General features: G+C 46.8%; 1 protein-coding gene across 1 annotated transcript; it reads left to right on the top strand.

Moving 5' to 3' along the window:
• The first annotated feature begins 5,070 nt into the window (after nt 1-5,070).
• LOC135905944 (toll-like receptor Tollo) lies at nt 5,071-19,904 on the top strand. The gene is made up of 3 exons (XM_065437087.2): nt 5,071-5,228; nt 12,592-12,699; nt 15,912-19,904. The coding sequence occupies exon 3, from the start codon at nt 15,969-15,971 to the stop codon at nt 19,500-19,502; it is 3,534 nt and encodes a 1,177-aa protein (XP_065293159.1). The 5' UTR covers nt 5,071-5,228; nt 12,592-12,699; nt 15,912-15,968; the 3' UTR covers nt 19,503-19,904.
• Nucleotides 19,905-20,577: the final 673 nt, after the last annotated feature.

Below are 20,577 nucleotides of genomic sequence, written 5' to 3'. Positions count from 1 at the left end.
TGTGTTCGATGAAATGCATCGACGTTCCAGTTACCTTTGTGCTTCAGTGCATAACACCTTTACGACAGTTCATGTTTAGCGCAACTTTGACGGTGCATATCTCGATACCGGTGCCATCCTCAGAATTCGTTTCAGGTGGGCATGCCTTGCAATCTTACTAGCTACAATACGTTGATTGAAATATGCACCGTAAGTAATTAATTAACAAAGGTTAATTCCGTGTAACTATCCTAATTATTCAATTAGTCATTTCGATTTTTCGTTGCACCAATAGCCGCCTCATCGAGTAATTTAGCTCAAGTGTTAGAACCGTGCTATCTGCCACAGACAATTTAAAAAAAAAAACAATTTGGTGCAGTTACCAAAAAAAAAAAACTATATAGATGTCATCTTCGAATGATATACCCTGCATGACGCTGAGGCTCCCGCACAGCAATACTTACGGAGTGTACCCGTGATAGAATTGCTATATTGAGTGCTTGAGAAATAATCCTGTCATCAAGGGTATATAGCTCTCTCTTACTCCAAGAAATGTGATACCTTGGTTTCAAAAAAGAAAACTGAGAAAGAGAGAAAACAGCAGCATGTCAGGTGCACTGCAGAACACCTGCACGTATATATAGACTAAAAGGAGACTCTGTTCTTGTACGTTGTAAACTATATATGTATAGAACGTCTATAGTACGAGCGTGTGCCAGAAACCCGATCGAAAAATTCTCGTCATTTATTTACATCACTGATATCCTGTCACTGACGTCCCGCGATTCTGCTCGTATATACGGCGAATGGCTCATATCAGGTGTCCACACACGCACAGCGCATTCTTAGTAGTTCCCGAATAGCCGGGATTCTATTTTGATTCGTAGTAGAGGTATCTATACAATTCGACAGGATACACCGGCTTCGCGCAGGAGCTACACTCTGTATCTAAGGAAAGAAAAAGACAAATGGCCGCGGAACATTCGGCCTATCTCTCACGCGGAGTTCGTGCCCAGAGTCTAGACGATAAACGGGGCACCATACTCGGTCTGTGTGTGCGTACATCTACATATGTATATACTTCGAACTTTTCGTTTTGGATACTGTGTTCTTGGCACGTATATACTTTCTCGAACGCTGCGCGGGCCGTGGAACTCATGCGAGAGATGCGCGTTCTCCTCGCTTCTCTTCTGTTATTGTCTTGTTGCTTCGCGCGAGCGAAATGAAGATAAATGGCTGCCGATCGAGCAACAGCGTCTCCCGACTGTTGCGAGCGTATCTTTTCGCTGCCGACGAAGCGAAGACGATTCGCTCGCCGCTCGTTTTTTCTTTTTCCTCCCTGCTCGCTTCTGTCTTGCATCTCTCTCTCTCTCTCCCTCCTTCGTTTCCCTGGTCCTCTTCCGATAGCCACTTCCCCCTCGCTGAACCGGCAAATACCTCCCTTTCGGTGCTCAAATATCTCTGCGGGCTCCTCCGTCTCCTGCAGCGACGCGTGTACAGACGAAGCTCATTAAAGGGTAACGAAGCAGCAAGGCGGAAGCGATGACGTATCCGTTATATATACCGCATTCGTTATAAATGTAGATAGAGAAAGCCGCGCGAACCTCGGTGGCCACCGGAGCGTGCTCTATTCCAAGATGTCCAATCGATTAGACTGCGCTTACTGGGCTAGTTTCTGATGAGGCGCTGCAGTTTGTTGTTTGTTCCCTGCCAGTTTATATACCGTGACGGTCGACATTTTGGGAAAGCAACGGAACCAGAATAAAGGAACGCTATCGCATGCGTTTGTATGTGTGCGCGTGGCAGGTGAATGTTTTCATGTGTGTGTTTGGTTTTGTATGACGCTAATATCATGTGATGCGCCTGCCGGATTTTGTACATATATATATATATATATATATATATATATATATATATATATATATATATATATATATATATATATATATATATATATATATATATATATATATATATATATATATATATATATATATATATATATATATATGAGTCTTTTTTTGTTGTTTTTCGCCCCAATAAATGTTTCAGTTGCGTCGACACCGTGCCTGTCTTCTTCCACCCTTTCTATAGTCGTCCCCTTAGTTAGCGCTAGTTTTCCAAGACGATGAATCATCAACTCGCCAAATTCATGACCTTGCTGAACATGGCGGTCTTCTGCGAGTCGCCGCTCGCTTTATGCAGTTTGCTGAATTCGTACGCGAGGACCGGCTGACATTCCCCGCACTCGGCGGAGATTTCTATTACATATAAGGCTCGGGCTGGTTGCGCCCGGCCGATTCCGCACGAGTCAAAGAAGTGGCAGTGCACCGAACTAGCACGGCGATTGTATAAGGCGAACTTGAGGGCGAAGTGCGCGGGGGCAAACGTGCTGGCCACTTTGCGTGCAGCGCTAGTTTCGAAAAGAAGTGAGTACGAACACAATGTCGCATTGGCCAGTGAAGGAAGCGACGTTCTCCTCGAAATTCCCGTTGAGATCGTTATTGCAGTGCATGGAATAATGGATGTGACGGAGCGATGAATAGGCCGAAATAATTTTGCCTTCCCCTTCAACTACGTTATAACGAGGTTTTACTGCACACGTGGCTAACTTATGCCCTTGCATTTTAGTCGTTTATATCAAAGGCGCGAAATGCGCAATATAGCAAGGTGAATTTACGGCGCATAAGGAGCGGGCGTGCGCACAAACGTGATACAGGACCTCCGGTGTTCCGTTCCGCATCATATATTGAGCGGCATCGTGTCATACGATATATCCGATATATATTTTTGAACTTAAGCGGGGGCATGCATTATGCAAGGATGCTTTTCTACTTTATTCTTATGCATTGCGCGGACTGTCGTGTATCCCTCTGATGTACGACGCGGCACTGTGCAGAATAGCGACAAAATGCGAAAAAGAAATGGATCGTTACGAAATCGGGGACCGTATTTTGTAACGATCGGTTACATTTTTCGTTCTTTTACGCCCTTCCGGATTGGTTCGAACGCCCCCACCTCACCTGTCCTCATCGCCATTATATATATAACATATATATATATATATATATATATATATATATATATATATATATATATATATATATATATATATATATATATATATATATATATATATATATATATATATATAGCCGCAATTGGTAACTCAGCGCGACGAAACTGACGAGATCATTACAGAATAGAACCCACGGCATATATTTCGCTGTATATATCACGCGTTCGCGTCTCACGTTTCTTGTTCTCCTTTTCCGTTCTCTCTTTAGTTTCGGAGGTGAGACGAACACTGAAAGATGCAGGGCGGCCGAACAGACTTCGCATATTATTCCACCGTAACTTCAGCCGGAACAACAGCGCAATGGTCAGCACGTGAGGAAGCAACGGACAACGGGGCAGACTAACCACCGAAGTTTATCCTTTCAATTTTTCTTTTGCAGTTCTTCTTCTTGGGCGGATGCACTACACAAGGCTGCTTGGAACAATAATCGTTTGTTTGTGAGTAAGCGCCGTTTTCAGTACTTTCCTCACGTCCGCACCATTGGGCTGCGTTTGCTGCTGAAGTCATGAACCAACCAACAAGCCAACCCCAATGCGTACTCTTCTGCAGCGTATCATATAACTTTCGTGCAAATAACAAGAGAGTATTGTTACAGCTATAACGAATGCCACCTGCCCGGAATTTCGTGAATTTTACATGGCGCCCGGTTCGTTACAGCGGGAACTTGTGTCCGTTGGGCCACGCGAAAGATTTTAGAGTGGCCCAGTTGAAACGACTCTGCAGTTCCTTACTTTCGTTTTTCCCAGACACGTAAAACACGAGAGAAACAACGTCACATTACCTTTGCTAGTAGCAGCGACCGCTCAAAGGATGGTTTTATACCGAGAGGCCTGTGTGCGATAGCTGAAAACCCGTAAAATTTCCCGAGACAGCAGCTACGACCAACAAAGGACCTTGTGCGATGCGGAATTGCTGATAAAATTGAATGCGCAATTAAGCGCAAGTCAGTTTGACGAGGTTAGGAAATGTCAAAACTAAGAAGCATAGACGCGCATTGCCCACCGTCTCATAATTAAAATGGGCAAGTTAAAACACATTGCAATTAGAAGTATACAGTCCACTGAGTTTTAGCAGTTTTCATTTTAAATTAAATTATGGGGTTTTACGTGCCAAAACCACGATTTGATTATTAGGCTCACCGTAGTGGGGGACTCCGGAATAATTTGGACCGCCAAGGGTTCTTCAACGTGCACTTAAATCTATGCACACGGGTGTTCTCGCATTTCGCCCCCATCGAAATGCGGCCGCCGTGGCCGGGATTCGATCCCGCGAGCTCGTGCTTAGCAGCCCAACACCATAGCTACTAAGCAACCACGGCGGGCAATTTTGAATTCGTTCATCTATAGTGGCGCCAAGAACGTGTTACTAAATTAGGAAAGTACATTGTCTCGCACGTTTCATTTTATTACACTTTGATTTTGAGATTATGCAGAACACCCGCGCGCGCCGCGAAGTGCCCGCACCCTGTACTACTTCCGTAACGCATGCAATTTCCATTAATTGCCATGCTTTTTTTGTTGTTGTTTCTTTTCGCAGGGAGCTGGAGGGCAAGCTATACATCTACTGTGGAGCGATTCGATCGGCGAGCGGTTATATATACACGCGCGGAGTCCCGAGAATGCCTACTTCCGCAAATGAGAACAAGCGGACTGATACTGGAAAACCGCTCGCGTCCGCGGCGAGTGGTTTCTAGTCCGAGCGGGGCCGTCTGAAACAACGTGGCTTATGCATTCCAACCCGCCGACCCCCTGGCCCTCACTGGCCTCTCCCAAATCCCATCATGAGGTCACCAAGGTGAGAGGGCGGATGTAGTCCAGTTCCGGGCGCTGATGGGCGAATGGAAATCCCGCAGGCGCCATCACATAGTTACAGATAATTGAAACAACGTCTCTACGGCCAAGCGCGGAGAACTCTGGATTGCGGCGGACGAACGTGCGTATATTGGTCGCCCGCTGCATGCCATAGCGCGCGCGGCGGCGGCATAGCGGACCGCGGCGTCTGTGCGGAATGCGCGGCTGCGCATGCGCCGTCGATCGGCTTGCGCGCGGGTCATTCCCCGCCGGCGGCGGCGTCGGAGTATGTCGGAGTGTTTATTGTCGGGTGGGACTGTCGGAGTCTGCCGTTGTGTACTGACGCGTGCGGCGATAGCGGATACAAGCCGAGCCAAATGGTGAGTGCAAACTCGAGCCCAGCTCGGCGCGATTTATGCCAGCGGTACGCGGCCGCCCTGCGGCCCAGCGGTAGTCGCTTTTTCCGCGACCTCGTCACAATGGCGGCCTTTCTTGTTCGGTCTAGGCGTGCGGACCAGACGGAGCGAGCGCTCGGCCACGGCATGCGCGCATTCGACGTCCAGCTTCCTCGCAGTTTTGAAACATGTGAGCGTCTTCCATGCGCTCGATGTGGTTGTTGAGTCTTGTGCGATTGAGTGCATTGAGGAAGCCATGTGGAGTCCCACTGCAACTATTCAGTGAGGCGTTGGCCTCGGTGTGCCTGGCTTCGCAAAGAACGACTTTCGTGCCCTTCGTACCGAACTGAAGCCTGAGCGAGCGTGGCTTGACGCTACTTCCTGGAAAGCGGCCGGTCGCTGCGGCGGTAAAATTTTGGCCAGTGAAAGTCGGAAGTGGAACTGAACTAGGAAGACATCCAGTAACGGTCAGAGATAAGATCAACATTTGCACGCGCTGCACGCAACTGATCGTAACCTGTGACGCGGAATGAAACAGGACTGTTGCACTAGTTTGTTGTGGTTAGCGTCTACCAGTACGGCAAATGTATAAAAGAACATTCGACATAATATCCCTAAAGGGCCACCGAACGTGAATGGTAGTGTTTAGTTTCTTCATGCGGCTGTTCGGTCGTATTCGAGTCGGAACTCGGAACAAAGATTGAGCGAATCTCGAAAGCGTGACGACGGGTGTGGAGGCGTCTGACAAAGACAGCTGACTGCTCTCCGATAGCTGGCGTGCATGAAGCTTGCGCTCTCGTGGCTTCCCAAACGCGGTCGTTGGCACGGGCTTTTTTACGCGGATCCCTCAATTAGGCTAATATGAGGGGCCACAGAAACGAGGTTCCGTTTCTCCACCCTCTCGCCAAGCACGTTGCGCGCTGAGTGTTTAACATGCGTTGGTGTCACGCGATGGCTCGGGAGTGCGTGCTCTCTCGACGCTGAATCTGCTGTTTGCTATGCTCAATGTGCCGACACGTGCTGTTGTATTTGCTATTTCGGGCAGAAGGGCACATTGCTTTAAGAGTTGTACCGTTCTCACGTTGTTACTTCCTCTAGTTAGCTGCAGTAAATTAAGTCACGTGAGATACATCATACCCCCAACGTTGCCTTGGTAATAACGTTGGTCGGTGTTGGAACGGAAGTTATGCCAAAAAGACGCGCTGGAAACTACAAAAGCTCGTATGTTCAACTCGCCATTAGAACATTATATATAATAATATTCTGGGGCTGCATTCCCATGGAGAAACAATGCAACAACACGTGTATTATTTTTGCTATGGTGAGTTTGATGCCTCAAAATTCAAATTTGCAAAGTGGCTTTGGTGTTTTGCTAAGCCAGAGAGCGCGAGATCAAATCCTGGCCATGGTGGCCACATATTGATGGGGGCAAAATGCGAAAATACTTGTGTATCGTGCATTAGTTGTATATTTGAGAACCCTAAGTGGCAAAAATATATCCAGAGTTCACCATTATGGTGTGCGTCATAATTGTATAGTGATTTTGGCACGTAAAACCCCAGAATTAAATTTTTTTATCTATCCTATTTTTTGATCAAGTAACAGCTCTTTTTTTTTTCTGTGTATATACTCTTTATGGCCAGAAAGAAAGGAGGTTTCAATTTTCTCCAATTTGGAATGGTGTTTGGGCTTTGGAGATTGAAGTGGGGCCGTTATGTGGGGGCTTGTCTCTGCCTCAAATATCTTGATGGGTGGTCAGATAAGGGGTCATTGTTATTGCAGGCCTTATCAGCGGGGTAGTTAAATACAAAGTTGTAAAATGATTCCCAAACTATTGTTTATGGCTTCTCTAAGAGGCCTTAAAAGATTTGATCTGGAGGTGGACAACTTGATAAAGGATGTGAAGAATATCTTTATGGGATGTATTAACTGCTATTCTGTATCATAAAACAAAAGCTTGCAGTAGTAGACACACCGAGGTACAGTAGCGTAGCCAGGGAGGTGGCTCATCCTCCTGTCCTCCTAAAAAATAAATAAATAAAAAATTGTGGCTGTACCACTGCCAAAGTCACTTGTCGAACTGAATGCATGCATGGTATGAACTCACGGATTGGTATAAGCCTGTATAAATTCTTCAGTGTACTTTACACATCACCTTTGCATATGTGTACCACTCCGAATCATTGCTGCGTGTAGCACACTTTCCATTAACATGGGCTTTTATCCACCTGATTCATTGTTGTCAGCTCAAATTTCACTGAATTTTGTGTATGACTGTTTGTGCACTGCAATGAAAAAACTCTTGGCACCAAAAAAGAAAGCTGTCAGTGACAGGCTTGAGCGAGAGAAAATAAGCATAGAAAGGCAGAGAGGACTGCCTGAACCAGCTCACTAGCCTGCTACCCTCTCTGCACTTGTGGTAGGGGAAAATGCGACAGAGGGATGGGGGTGATGACAGAAAATAGGGATCACCGAAGTTAGGTGCATAAGTCTGTAGCATTGCTGACGGCATCAATGTAGTTGCATACTATTGAGTCATCCGAAGTCTCTCTTAATGGCAGGGTGCTGCATACATTTGCTGAGGCCGCCCACCCAAATGAAACTAAATGAAAGACAGCAGACATTAGCTGTAGGCTCTCAGAGTTGACACCACTCACAATTACTTTCGTTATTTCTGCATTCCGTACAAAAGAAATGCCAGAAACATGGACAATAAGCTTGTCTTATGACAGGTGGAAGAACAACTCCTTTGCAATGCAATGCTCCTTTGCAATGCTCCTTTGCAGGCTGTGTTGTTGCGCTGCCAAGCACGAGGTCGTGGGATTGAGTCCCAGCCATGGGGGCTGCATTTTGATGAGGGTGAAATGCAAAAACGCCTCTGTCCCATGCATTGGGGGCACATTCAAGATTCCTTGGTGGTCAAAATTAATCTGAAGCCCCCCCACTATGGCATGCCTCATAATCAAATCATGGTTTTGGCACGTAAAATCCCAGAATTCATTCCACTACTCTCATAGCCTATGTGGTGTGCAAAACAAATTGGCAAAATTGCATGATGGCACAGTGGTTGGCGCATCCAGATCCCAACTGCACATTACTGCAGTGAGCTGAGTTTGAATTGCTGTGGCAGGCAACAATTTGTTTTTATCTGCCTTATTCATGGTGTAAAGAACAAAAAAAATCTAGGAGGGAGCAAAGACGGGTAGCTAGCCTCTGTGAGCCATCCTTCTCTGATGGCTCCCCTCTCTCTTTCTGGGGCTTACCTATCCATTGACTTTTCGGAAATAGGCGCTCCATGGTTGCTGAATCTTTTCAAGACATTGGTTCATAGTAAGTCTTAGTGACGACCTGGTTACTATCAGCCCTCGCCACCCACTCACCACTCTAGTCTCTCCTATACTCTCCATGCATTCGGCGGCAGGAATTATCGCTTGCCTATCACGTAGTGAGGGCCTATTTCCCATGAGCATTTGCTTTATATTTTTTTTTTTACTGGGTTTCAAGATTGCAATGCCACATTTCCTTTTAGTCATTTTCGTTCTTTCATGGCTTCATTGAAAGGGTGAAACCATGGGTGACGATGTAGCCTGCCAATGTTGACTTGACCATGCTGTCATCGGTGTAGCTTAAAGTATGGATAGATGGATAGGTATTATGAACTCAATTTCAAGATTTTAACTGTTGCTGTAAAAAAGAGCTAGTATTTCAGAGTGTGTCAGAAAAAAAGACTGTTGTAGTTGCTCTTATGTGCCTAGTACAGGTACAAAATGAGAAAGGGCTTTGTGGTGTAGTGATGGAAGCTGCAGTAAGCAACTGCATCACATCAAGCACCTGCATGCCGATTGCAGTGGCTGGCTTACAGAGACTGTAAAGACTTGTGGATTGAGTCCCCTAGGTGCCTCAGCATGCTGCTAACCTCTTCACTGTCTATACTATGAAACCATTTCCGAACGTCACCAAGTTCATAAACATGATTATTTGCTTGCGTAAAGCACTGTAGTAGGACAATATTCTTTTAGGTGCAGAAAATAAGAGAACTGTATTGCAGAACAAGGCAATGTGCGAGAAAGTGTTAATCAATCTTAAAACAGAGGAAAGGATAACGAACAAGGAAAACAGACAAGGCTGTAGGATTATAAGATGTTGCACTGTGTTGAACCTGCAAATTGTTTTATTGTGTGTGGATACCAAAGACAGTGATATTGCTAGCAGTGATGATAGCACTTTGCAGAAACTGATATTTGAAACCAAAACATGGCTTTGGCAACAGAAAATGCAAACAATGTTCTTCCTCACTCACCCTCCATCATACTCTAGATAGCGATCATTTATGGCGAGACAGTTAGGCAAGGATGTGCAAGCGTGACGTACAGCGCACAAGCAAAATTCTGTCATCTCTTCCAGTACCATTACACTTTTTCAATAGGTGGATAAATTTCCAAAGCATTTCCTAAGTTTACATAGAGCTCAGTAGCTCATCGTCACTGCCTTTATTGTGTATCTCCATCAAGCTTGAAGAAAACAATAGCTTGTCACTATGAAAAGTACAATTGTTCAAGCAGGGTAGTTTCATTCGTAAAAATTTACAGGAACCTTTTCACAGGCTGCATTCGACATTCCACCGACTGACTCCTCAGGCCTGTGCCAATTGTACCATTTTGTTATGCAAATTGCTACACCAAGAGCGAAAAATGACTCAAGTTGTGTCACACTGCATGCACCAGAACAGTTTTCGCTCAAGAAATTGTTTCAACACGTTGGAAAGTCATAGCCTCTAAGATCACTGGCACTGTGCTGGGTGTTCTCTTTCAGAGGTAATGTAAAGATATTGCCTCATAGATTGGGCAGTTCACACGGGCTTTACCATGCTGTCATACTTGCATAGAGAGAGCATTGTGTAGTCGAAGTAAAGTCACTTAAGACTCTTAATGGACTTAAGTTGTAAGAGTTCCTACTCCCGCCATGCGTGGGTGCAGCTTGGAGCAAGGCAGAAAACAATACCTTGTAGTGCTTCTTGTGCTGTTAGGGCTAACTTATTTAAAGGTAAAGTGTTAGTTGAGGTAACAATATTAGCACAGAACCTTGTTAACTCAGCATACAGATATAGTTGACATTGATCAGCAAGCATTACGACTACTTTAGTTCCACTGGCATAAGTGCCTGGACTTTGCAGGACAATTAAAACCGTTCAGGCTTTAGTACTTTTGCTGTCATGTTACCAATAGTGTGTGAATCCACACACATGTGCAAAAACATTTACCTTTGTTTTTTAGAGCATGTCACCCAAAGCTTGACTTGAGAATTCTCATCACATACATCTTTCTGAAAACAGGGGCAACTCAAAACGCCTACACTTAGTTCTTACATGTACAACTATGGCTGCATTTCGAAGTCATAATTTCAGATCCAATGAATTTCTGTTTCAAGCGCACCACTCATGGCGCCTGTGATTTTCACGTATTGCGAGCCCATATAGTGGAAGATCATTGACATAGGCTTATTCAGTCCACTTGTCTGAAAAGAAAAACAAACTAGAAACTGAAAATTGTTTGTGTTTGACCCCATTAATCTTTTAAACAAGAGAAGGTTATCATGAATGTGTGCATCGTTACTGGTTCCCTGTTCACGGCACAAGTTCGGCTTTTTTGAGCATTGAAAAATTGCACAAACTTTGGGGCCGACAGCACATTTACCGCACCTGTGATGTCGCACATGTGGTATCTCACAATGTGGAACAGGCTGGGCAGAACAGAACAAAAACATTCCTAGTGCAGGAGCTGTGTGCATGCGCTGAAGGCCATAAACTTCTTTTATTTCATGAGCCCTTAACTGCAGAACATGGGACCTTTGTGATACTTGTAAGACAGCATCCCCTTGCATGGTGAACTTTTCTTACACAGCTGCCACTGTGAAAGGAACGAGGCAAAAATTTGGCGCAGCTGACTGGTCGCTCTGGCTTGCCGTCACTCTGCTTAGTCTCGCTAATACTGTGTTTCACTATTCTTTTGCTAATGTGGGATGTCTATTTGTTTCCCTGTTGCTTGTAATCAGTTGTGTTCTGTCATATGTCTGCGACTATGATCAATCGTACTTAAATCTTTAGGCAACAAATAACCATCGGCATATGCTGACTGTTCATGCTCCAGTAATAATAATAATGCACCAATGATAAATTTAATGTGCAACCAGGCTGCTCAAAAATAAGAGTTTATCTGCTCTAATATGAAATCGTACCTGCATCTAAAATTACTTCATAATCACCTTAGGCCTATCCCACCCCTGAACCCTGGACATTAACCATCTTTGTGGTCCTTCAAGGACCAATAATTAAAGAATCATTTTTGAAGATGGTTTGGCTGGTTTGTGATTTCAGTAATATTGGTCACTTAAGCAGTAGTTTCTGCCAAGGTTGATATCCTGAGTCGACATTCACAGCGACCGTTCATGCACCTTTGTAAATCAGGAAACCACTTCTGGATAAGTGAGAGTGCAGGTACTTGACCAGTGCCCCAAGCACTTGCTGTTTTTAGCTCTTTGCTGCTGGTAAATCTTGCAGAAGATAACAGTGCATCACCCTTGTAGTCGTGCGCGGTATTCATGGCAAACTTATTTTCACTCTTCTCTGGTGAACAAATGTGTTAACATGAAAATTTGTTGCTTAGTTTCTGTGAAAGTTAGTATAACCTAACTAAAGTAAGTAAATGGAACTTTTAGAAATCACCTTGTATGTTTCTTTCGTTGAAGTACAACAAAGATTTTGGTCTGCCCTGTGAAAGAAAAGTGAAAGATTTCCTCTAGTAGCATCATACATTTTCATACCAGTTGTTGCCCAACTTTTCCAACTATCATTCAAGGGTGGTACAGCTGTGTCAATTATGCCAAAGTGCTACATTTGCGTTTCGCTCCGCCTAAACCTTAAAAATGCCTCGTATGGCACCCGAACTGCTTCAAAAAACGTACGGCGCGGCCACCAAGGGTTCGTGTTCAGGCCCATTTTCTTGGGAAATGACAGCTAGGCTTTTAGCCTGGATTTTGTCATCTTCATCTGCAGGATATAGGGAGTTGTCGCAGTCATCGACTGTCAGTTGCGCCAGTCCAGCCTACGTATCGGTGCATTCACAAAAAAAGTTGCAGGACATTCCTATCATTCCCTCATCATGCTTCTATTATTGTTGTCATCCTTGTTGCGTTATTGTTGAATACAGTTCAGGGAGTTTATACGGTGTTGCCTTAGTTCCACACGTAGTTGGGAGCTTTGGAGTTAGTCGAAACACTTACAACTATTGGAGTGATCAAGTTCAGAGTCGTAGGAATCACAAGTGTGCCAATCTTTTTTTTTTTTGTGCAGGGAAGCTGACTCTGCAGTTTCGCATAGGACCCAGTGACCGGTGTGACGCCTTCTGGTTTCTGATGTAGCCGAATAAACCCATAGCGTCATCCTTCAAAAGGACAGATGGTGAGCAGATCGACTCTCTTTAGAACAGGCGTGTATTGTCGTCCATTTGAAATATGTACTGCTTTTGTGGTAACATTTTGCACAATCATGATTATGGGATCTAAATGTCCAGGTGCTGCATTTATAAATAAGCTCTGCATGATCTTGGGTATCTTTTGCTTTGCTTTACAGATAAGACTCAAAATTCAGGTGAGTAATGATGTTAATTATTTTAATGCAAAAAGTGAGTAATATGACACAGCTCTCTGGAGTATATCACTTCTATTTGCTCAGCATAAGGCTTATATTTAACTGGCAGTTGATCAGAATGTCATCAGTATGTCTACTTATCACAGAGTGACTTTGGCTTGCCTTCAGGAAATAATAAAACATTGCCATGCGATTATTAATTTAAATGGAACGTCTACATTGGTACATTGGTGCCTCCCATTGAAAGCGTGAGAACTATCTAGCTATGTACCACTCGCGCTTTTTGATATAGTTGGTACTTTCAATGGGCGTGAACTCCACTGGTGGGTTGAATTTTATGGCTATACAGAAATGGTGAATGTTTGCTGCCAATACAGTACTTCGCATGGCATGTTCTTTTTGTCCCACTCTGGCTCTCGGGGGAAACGAGATGTCCCACTCGGGGGAAACGAGATGGCGCTTTCGGTGGCGCGCCCCTTGTAGCCTCAGTGACAGCACATGAATAAGAAACCGTTACCCCTTTCACCTTGTTTCTGTGCGATCAGCTGTCGGAAATGTAACTGAGTTTTCCCTAACGCACTGTGCTCGAATCGTGCCAGATTGAATAATGTGGATTGAAGACCTGGGCAGTAGTTGCCTGGAAAAATAGTGACAGGCACATTAAGGAATGGAATGAATCTGTGTAGCCAAGTTCATGGACCGTTAATGCAACTGTCTGTACGTGTTACCGGCACTTCGACATGTATGGCTTTCTTCGAGGATACAGAAATTTGCTCATCTGCCAGCATTGTATCACTAACCTTCAAAGAAAGTGCTTCAGCCCTAGAACATGGGCAAGATTGAGTGACTACTGCTCTTAAACAATGACAAAGGGAGTAGCGCCACTTCCTGTCATAGTAAGTTTTGCGCACAGCATCTACACACATCTACCCCCAACTGGAATGGAATCTCGCACCCACTCTATGGCCAATAAGTGAATGGGCGCACACTTGAATATATGTGCACCATATATGATGGACTGCACCGATAGTGCACGAATGTTCAAAGCTGAATGTTTCGGGACGGTCCACAAGAGGAGTAAGCAAGTTACTAGCGATAATACATCTTTGCTACAAGGTATTACAGTGTACAAAACGGCCATGTTTCAAGCCTTGCGTGCGGCAAGAACAAATCTATTGGAACTGAGCACAGCCATGAGCGATTAGGCAGAAGTAATCAGATAGTGACAGCACCAAGGAAATTTACTGAGTCAGAAATGTGACAAGCCGTTGCTTCAAAATATTTGGCAAATAAAAAACGAAAAGCAAAACACACTAATCCTGATTAAATTTATGAGCATAAAGTTTGGATAGCTTGGAATACATATTTAGTCTCGCTTTTGAAACAAGCATCATATATGCTGCTCGCGCCATTTGGACTTACCTTAGTCAGCGTCCAAAGCGCTTTTGCATGTTCTCTGAAGCTGTGGCCAAAGCTTTGTGTTGTCCATCCAGTCACCTTCTACGATATCTCCTGTAACAGAAGTCTGCTAAGCCGCACCAGCATCATAGATCCCCATTGTAAACGAGGAGCCAATGAAATCAGTTGAGGCAAGCAATGGATGCGTCACCACATGATCAAACATGGCAGCGCCCACGGGATTGCTACAAAAAGGTTCAATATTGAGCCCAAACATGACAGCCAAATTGACAGCTGCATTTGGCACGTATGAGCAGTTGTTTTCTGCTGTTTTGCATGGAGGCATGGCACTAGTATCTTTCTGGCAAGGGGGTTTTCAGATCGTGAAGCATATGCTGTTGAAGAAAGCATTTAGCCCTTAATTTTCTGGAAGAAGCATTCCTTAGACTAGCCCGTCCTTTCATGTACTTCAGCTGGCCTTTCTTGTATTCAGTATGTTCTGGATGCTTCGTTCCATAAATAGGAAAGAGCACCCCACAATGTGCAGTCTGAAAATTCATAAATGTGCATATATATTACAGTAAATTGTAATGGAAATAAACTGTAAATAGAAAAATGTTTCTAGGGCTGCCTGCACTGCCTCATATTTTTCTTTTTTGTTTTTTTACAATAAAGCCCGTTTTTGGCTTATGGGCGAACAAAAATTTTAGATGGATAGTACTAGAAAGATAGCGAATCTCCAAATTTCATTACGTCGTAAATGAAAGCTCCAATAAATTCGGAATGTTGCGGAAGAAATGGAACATCAGAAAGCGCACCCACCGATTGTACCTCAACGTAAATTCTGAAAATGCTGAGCTCTAAAACACATGCCTCTTGCCAAAAAAAGATGGGTATGAGCAGGCAAGCAATACAAATACAGTGGTCTTCGCTACAAGAACAAAAAAAAAACATTCTTTGATCATAGATATAATGGTATGTTGCCATTAATTGCAGGACTGCATGGCCATTGTGAAAACTGCTGATCGGATTTCATTGTAACGCCTTTGCAGCTGTAATAGAAAGGTTTGTGTGCATAGTGGGCATGTTGAGTTGGGGTGAGGCGTTAAACTCATTATGTTAAGCAAGATGAGCACTGCAGAGTCGGCTCTTATTAATTATCTCTGTCATCTTCGTTAGAGCCCTGTTCTGTGCCAGTATTGTTATAAATGACTACTGTCCAGAAAGCAGACCTTAGATGGCATAGCATTGAAGCATCACAGTGCAAATTTTTAAAATTTTAATGTCAAAGTTCAGTTAGAGGGCTTTTTGACCCATTGCTGATGCTGTTACAAAGCACATGAATTCCACATGGTTGCAGGTGAATTTACATGGTTGCATTTACATGGTTGCACATGAATTTAAGTACACCTACAGCTTACATTTTATTCTCAAGTGTGTTTCTTCTCTGCTGTGCACTGTAAAACATGCTCTGGCTTCTCATTTTACAATATCATTAGCACATGTCTAATGCTCACACCTCCATTCTTGAAATGGCCAATTTGAGCTGACTCAGCATCAGTAAATGTAGATAAAATGAACACAAGCAAGGCAAAGTACTGATGATCTGACCCTTTAAATTGCAGCATACGCAGGAGCAAGATGACCGGTAGCAGTGAAGATCCCATGGGTCGGCTGTGACGATGGTGTGGAGTGTGCTGCTCCTAGGCGTGCTTGTGGGCCAGGCCTGGGCGGCGCACTACGTGTCAGCTGATGACTGTGACTGGCGCACAGGGCAGCCCTCCTCTGAGGTGGCCCTGCGGTGTCGCCTGCAAGCCCTTCGCACTGGCCCAGACAGCACAAACTTCAGCCTCATCCAGCCAGACCACACAACTAGCCTCACAGTGTTGTGCAGTGCCCTCTTCACTGAGAGCCACCTGGGCAATGCGACATTCAGCAGCCTGCGTTCCTTGCGTGCTCTACACCTGGAGCAGTGCAAGATATCCGAGGTGCCCGAGAGAGCGTTTGCAGCGCTGACTGAGTTGCGAAACTTGACTGTGCGAACTTACAATGGGGACTGGGGGGCACTGTCCTTGGCGCTGGCGCCACAGGCCTTGGAGGGGCTTAGCCTGCTGCAGCGGCTGGACCTCGGTCACAACAACATGGTGGCGTTGCCACCAACAGGACTGTGCATTCTGCGGCAGCTACGCTCGCTGAACCTGACGCACAATGCTCTCGACACAGTGGCTGGATTGGGATGTCTCGGTGCTCTGGCAGAGTTGGACATGTCGCACAACCGGCTGCGTCAACTGGATGATGGGGTCCTGGCTGCCCTGGGAAGTCTGCGCTCGCTGCGGCTGCGCCATAACCGGCTGGACCGGCTGGCGCCAGCTGCCCTCACAGGCTTGGGCCAGCTGCAGCTGCTGGACCTATCGCACAACCAGCTCAGTGGAGGGCTGCCCCCAGGCCTGCTTGGTGGTACAGATCTGCGGGAGCTCTACTTGCAGAACAACACACTCAGCCTTCTATCACCTCGTACTTTCTCCGGCTTGGAGCAGCTTGTCATCTTGAACTTGAGCCGCAATCATCTGTCCAGTGATGGCATCACGCATGACACATTTGCAGACCTCATTCGCCTTGTTATTCTGGACCTTAGCCGCAACCAGCTAAGGCAAGTGAACGGAAGCACATTCCAGTCCCAGTATAGCCTTCAAATTTTGCATCTGGAGCATAACTTGATTGAGAATGTTGACGACAATGCTTTCTCCTCACTGTACAACCTTCACACACTTATGTTGAGTGACAACAGGCTTAGCCATCTTAGTGTTTTCACCCTCAATGGCCTCTACGTGCTTATCAACTTGGCTCTGGACCACAATCGATTGGAGAACATTCATTTAGATGGTTTTCGCAACTGCAGCAGCTTGCAAGACTTGCAGTTGTCATCCAACAGGTTGTCAAACATTCCTGATGCACTCCAATACTTGCATTACCTCATTAGTCTTGACCTGTCAGACAACCGTATTGCAAGTGTATCTAATGCCACCTTGTCTGGAATGCCAAACCTGCACATTTTACGTTTGGCTGGGAACCGTATAGGCAACATGACCAAAGGCACCTTTCAGTCTCTGCATTCACTCCGAAGACTTGACTTGTCCAACAACCAGATAGCTAGCCTGGAACATGGCATATTTGATGATGCCTCAGCCCTTAATGTGATTTTACTTAATGACAATCTCCTTGAAGACATCAATGGGCTTTTTATGAACTTGGCACACTTGAGACTGCTCAATGTCTCGTGCAACAGTATTGCATGGTTTGACTATGCTCTTGTGCCTCGCCAACTGAAGCACCTGGACATTCACCATAATGCTATTGAAGCTTTAGGCAACTACTACGAGTTGGAAGACAAGATGCATCTCAAGATACTTGATGCGTCTAGTAATCACATTCGTGAAATAAATGCCGGTTCCTTTCCAAATCAAATTGAAGTAATCAACCTGAGCAACAACCGCATCAGCATTATTCATCCCTTTACATTCATGATAAAGCATAACCTGACCAAGGTAAACCTCACCCAGAATCGTCTACAGAACCTGGATATCAATGCATTCCGCCTGAAACCTACGAAATCAGCCTTGCCAGAGTTCTGGATAGCCGAAAACATTTACTTCTGTGATTGCAGCATGGAGTGGTTGCAGAGAATCAACAGCCTGGATGGTCAATATCCACAAGTGATGGACCTAGCCAAAATTGTTTGCCAGATGCCATTTGGCCGGCGCAGACCTCGCTTGTTACTCACCGAAGCCAATTCGTCCGATTTTCTCTGCAAGTACAAAAGCCACTGTTTTGCACTGTGCCACTGTTGCGAGTTTGATGCCTGCGACTGTGAGATGGTCTGTCCCGAGAACTGCACCTGTTACTCAGACCAGACATGGAACAGCAACATAGTAGACTGCAGCTTCACTGCCCACAGCACCGTTCCTGCGCGCATCCCGATGGATGTGACTGAACTGTATTTAGATGGAAATGACATGACGCACCTGTCAAGCCACAGTTTCATCGGCCGCAAGAACCTACGTGCCCTGTACCTCAACAATAGCAACATCCAGAGCCTCCACAACCGCACCTTCAATGGTCTCGTGGGCTTGCAGGCGCTACACCTCGACCACAACAAGATCACCACGCTGCAAGGCTACGAGTTCGAGAACCTGACCAGCCTGCGTGAGCTGCACCTTTCGCACAATCGACTCTCGAGCCTCAGCAACCGGACGTTCGCGGCGCTGCGGTTGCTCGAGGTGTTGCGGCTGGACAACAATTACCTGCTCGAGTTCCCGGTGTGGCAACTGCGGGCCAATGCGTTGCTGCGCCACGTGCAGCTGGGCCACAACCCGTGGTCTTGCGGCTGCGCCTTCCTGAGCCGTTTCCAGACATGGGCCCGCGGCAGCCCGCTGCGGGACGCGGCCTCGGTGCGTTGCGGCCGGCGGGGCCCCTTCCTGCTCGAGTTCGACGCCTCGTCGTGCGGCGGCGCCAACGGCACGGGCTGGGCCGAGGCGCCGGCGGCTGACGCGCAGCCGTCGCACCCGCTACCGCCAGGCCTGGTGCCGCTGCTGATTGCGGCGCCCTCGGCTGTGGTCCTTCTCCTGTTGGGTGCCGTCCTCGCGGCCTGCTACCGGCGCCAGCTGAAGCTGTGGCTGCACAGCCGCTGTGGCCTGCGTCTCTTCGACCGTGCCTCCGAGTCGCCCGAGCGCCTATTCGACGCCTTCGTTGCGTACTGCCCCAAGGACGAGCCGTTCGTGTCCCAGGTCCTGGCCACCGAGCTGGAAAGCTGTAGCGGCAAGCGACGCCCGCTGCGCCTCTGCCTGCGTCACCGCGACCTGGCCGTGCCGGGCTGCGTCGCGGAGGCGGCCGTCGTCGAGGCGGTGCAGTGCAGCCACCGGACAGTCGTGGTCGTGTCGGAACAGTTCCTGCGTAGCGAGTGGTGCCGCTTCGAGCTGAAGGCGGTGCAGGCGAGCAGCGCGCGCAGGCTCATCGCCGTTCTCCTGGACGACGGCGACCAGGACCAGTGGGACGTCGAGGCGCGCCAGTGCCTTCGAACCGCGCTCATCCTGCGCTGGGGCGAGCGCAGGTTTTGGCAGAAGCTGCGCTACGCGCTGCCGGACCCACAGAAGGGTCCCCTCCAGCGCGGCGGCCCCCCCGAGCCGGCGGTGCGCGCCAACGCGGTCAAGCTGGTCTGAACTGATGGGCGCGCGGTGTAGTCTTCTCTTTGCCTTAGGGTCGATTTCTACGTTCCTAAAGTCTCCAAACCACTGTTTCAGTGCCGCGGCCTTTTCGGGGACGGGAGGGGCGACGTGTGTGTGTGGCAGAGCCACCGAGACGCGCACCAAAGTGGCCTAAGACCGATTGTACATAGAGCCGCTGCGGATCTACTTTTGTACAGATGCCTTTTGTTTTTGTCTTGTTTTTCGGCTGTAGCAGGTCCCCGCGTGGACTGACGTCATTAAGCCGTAGTGGTGTAGAGTACAAAGTAGTCGCCTTCTGTTTAGGAGGTATGCTTTGGTGGGTCACCGGACGTCCTGCTAGCATTGAGTCTGTGATATATTAATAAAAGACGTGTCGCCAGTGTAGACGATCACGAACCTGTGGCCTCGTTTACATGGCATCGATTGCAGCGATGTCGGCGCCGTGGACCAAGACCGTGCTCATCATGAGCTGGGTAAGTATAGCAGGGGTGGGACTCCTGCGCCGGACTGCGACAAACGCGGGAAATTGACCGAAATGTCGCCAGGCTGCGCCAGAACGGCTTCGGCGTGTGTGCTCCGGCAGTGGCCGTGAACAGCGAGCGGATTCGTTCTCCAAAAAGTGTGCAGCTGTTGACATTCCGTACACCGCACGACGGCGCTTCCCGCTCATTTTCGCGCTTAAAAGAGTATTTTCGGCTCCTCCGGCACGTGGTCGACGCGCGCGTGGCCGCTCCTTTTCATTGAAATAATTTGTCGCTGTCAGCAATGGAGTCGAATCCACCTTTGTAATCCTGACTGGTGGCTTCAAAGCGCAGGAAACGTGCCACGTTGCACAATGCAGATGTTAGTAAAAGTCAGCTTCGCCGCAAAATAGAAGTGCTACGCGGTGAAGCACATGCATTGTATTGCGGTGAAGCATACCAAGATGGTAAATGAGCAATTGTGACGGGACAGCGTACGTATTAAACCACGCAGACACCCGGCATCTCCTGTCGAAGTAAAAGCTACGATACGCCTAAGTATACTGACTGGCCTTCAGAGCTCTTTCGACCGTGCCTGTGATGATTTG

This window comes from Dermacentor albipictus, chromosome 5 (genome assembly GCF_038994185.2).
Source record: "Dermacentor albipictus isolate Rhodes 1998 colony chromosome 5, USDA_Dalb.pri_finalv2, whole genome shotgun sequence".
NCBI classification, from domain to species: Eukaryota; Metazoa; Arthropoda; class Arachnida; order Ixodida; family Ixodidae; genus Dermacentor; species Dermacentor albipictus.
The sequence above is the reverse complement of the archived record's forward strand: the minus strand, read 5'-3'. Positions and strand labels throughout refer to the sequence as shown.

Excerpts from the sequence above, each read along its gene's own strand:
- LOC135905944 (XM_065437087.2), top strand. The coding sequence starts at position 15,969 with ATGGTGTGGAGTGTGCTGCTCCTAGGCGTGCTTGTGGGCCAGGCCTGG.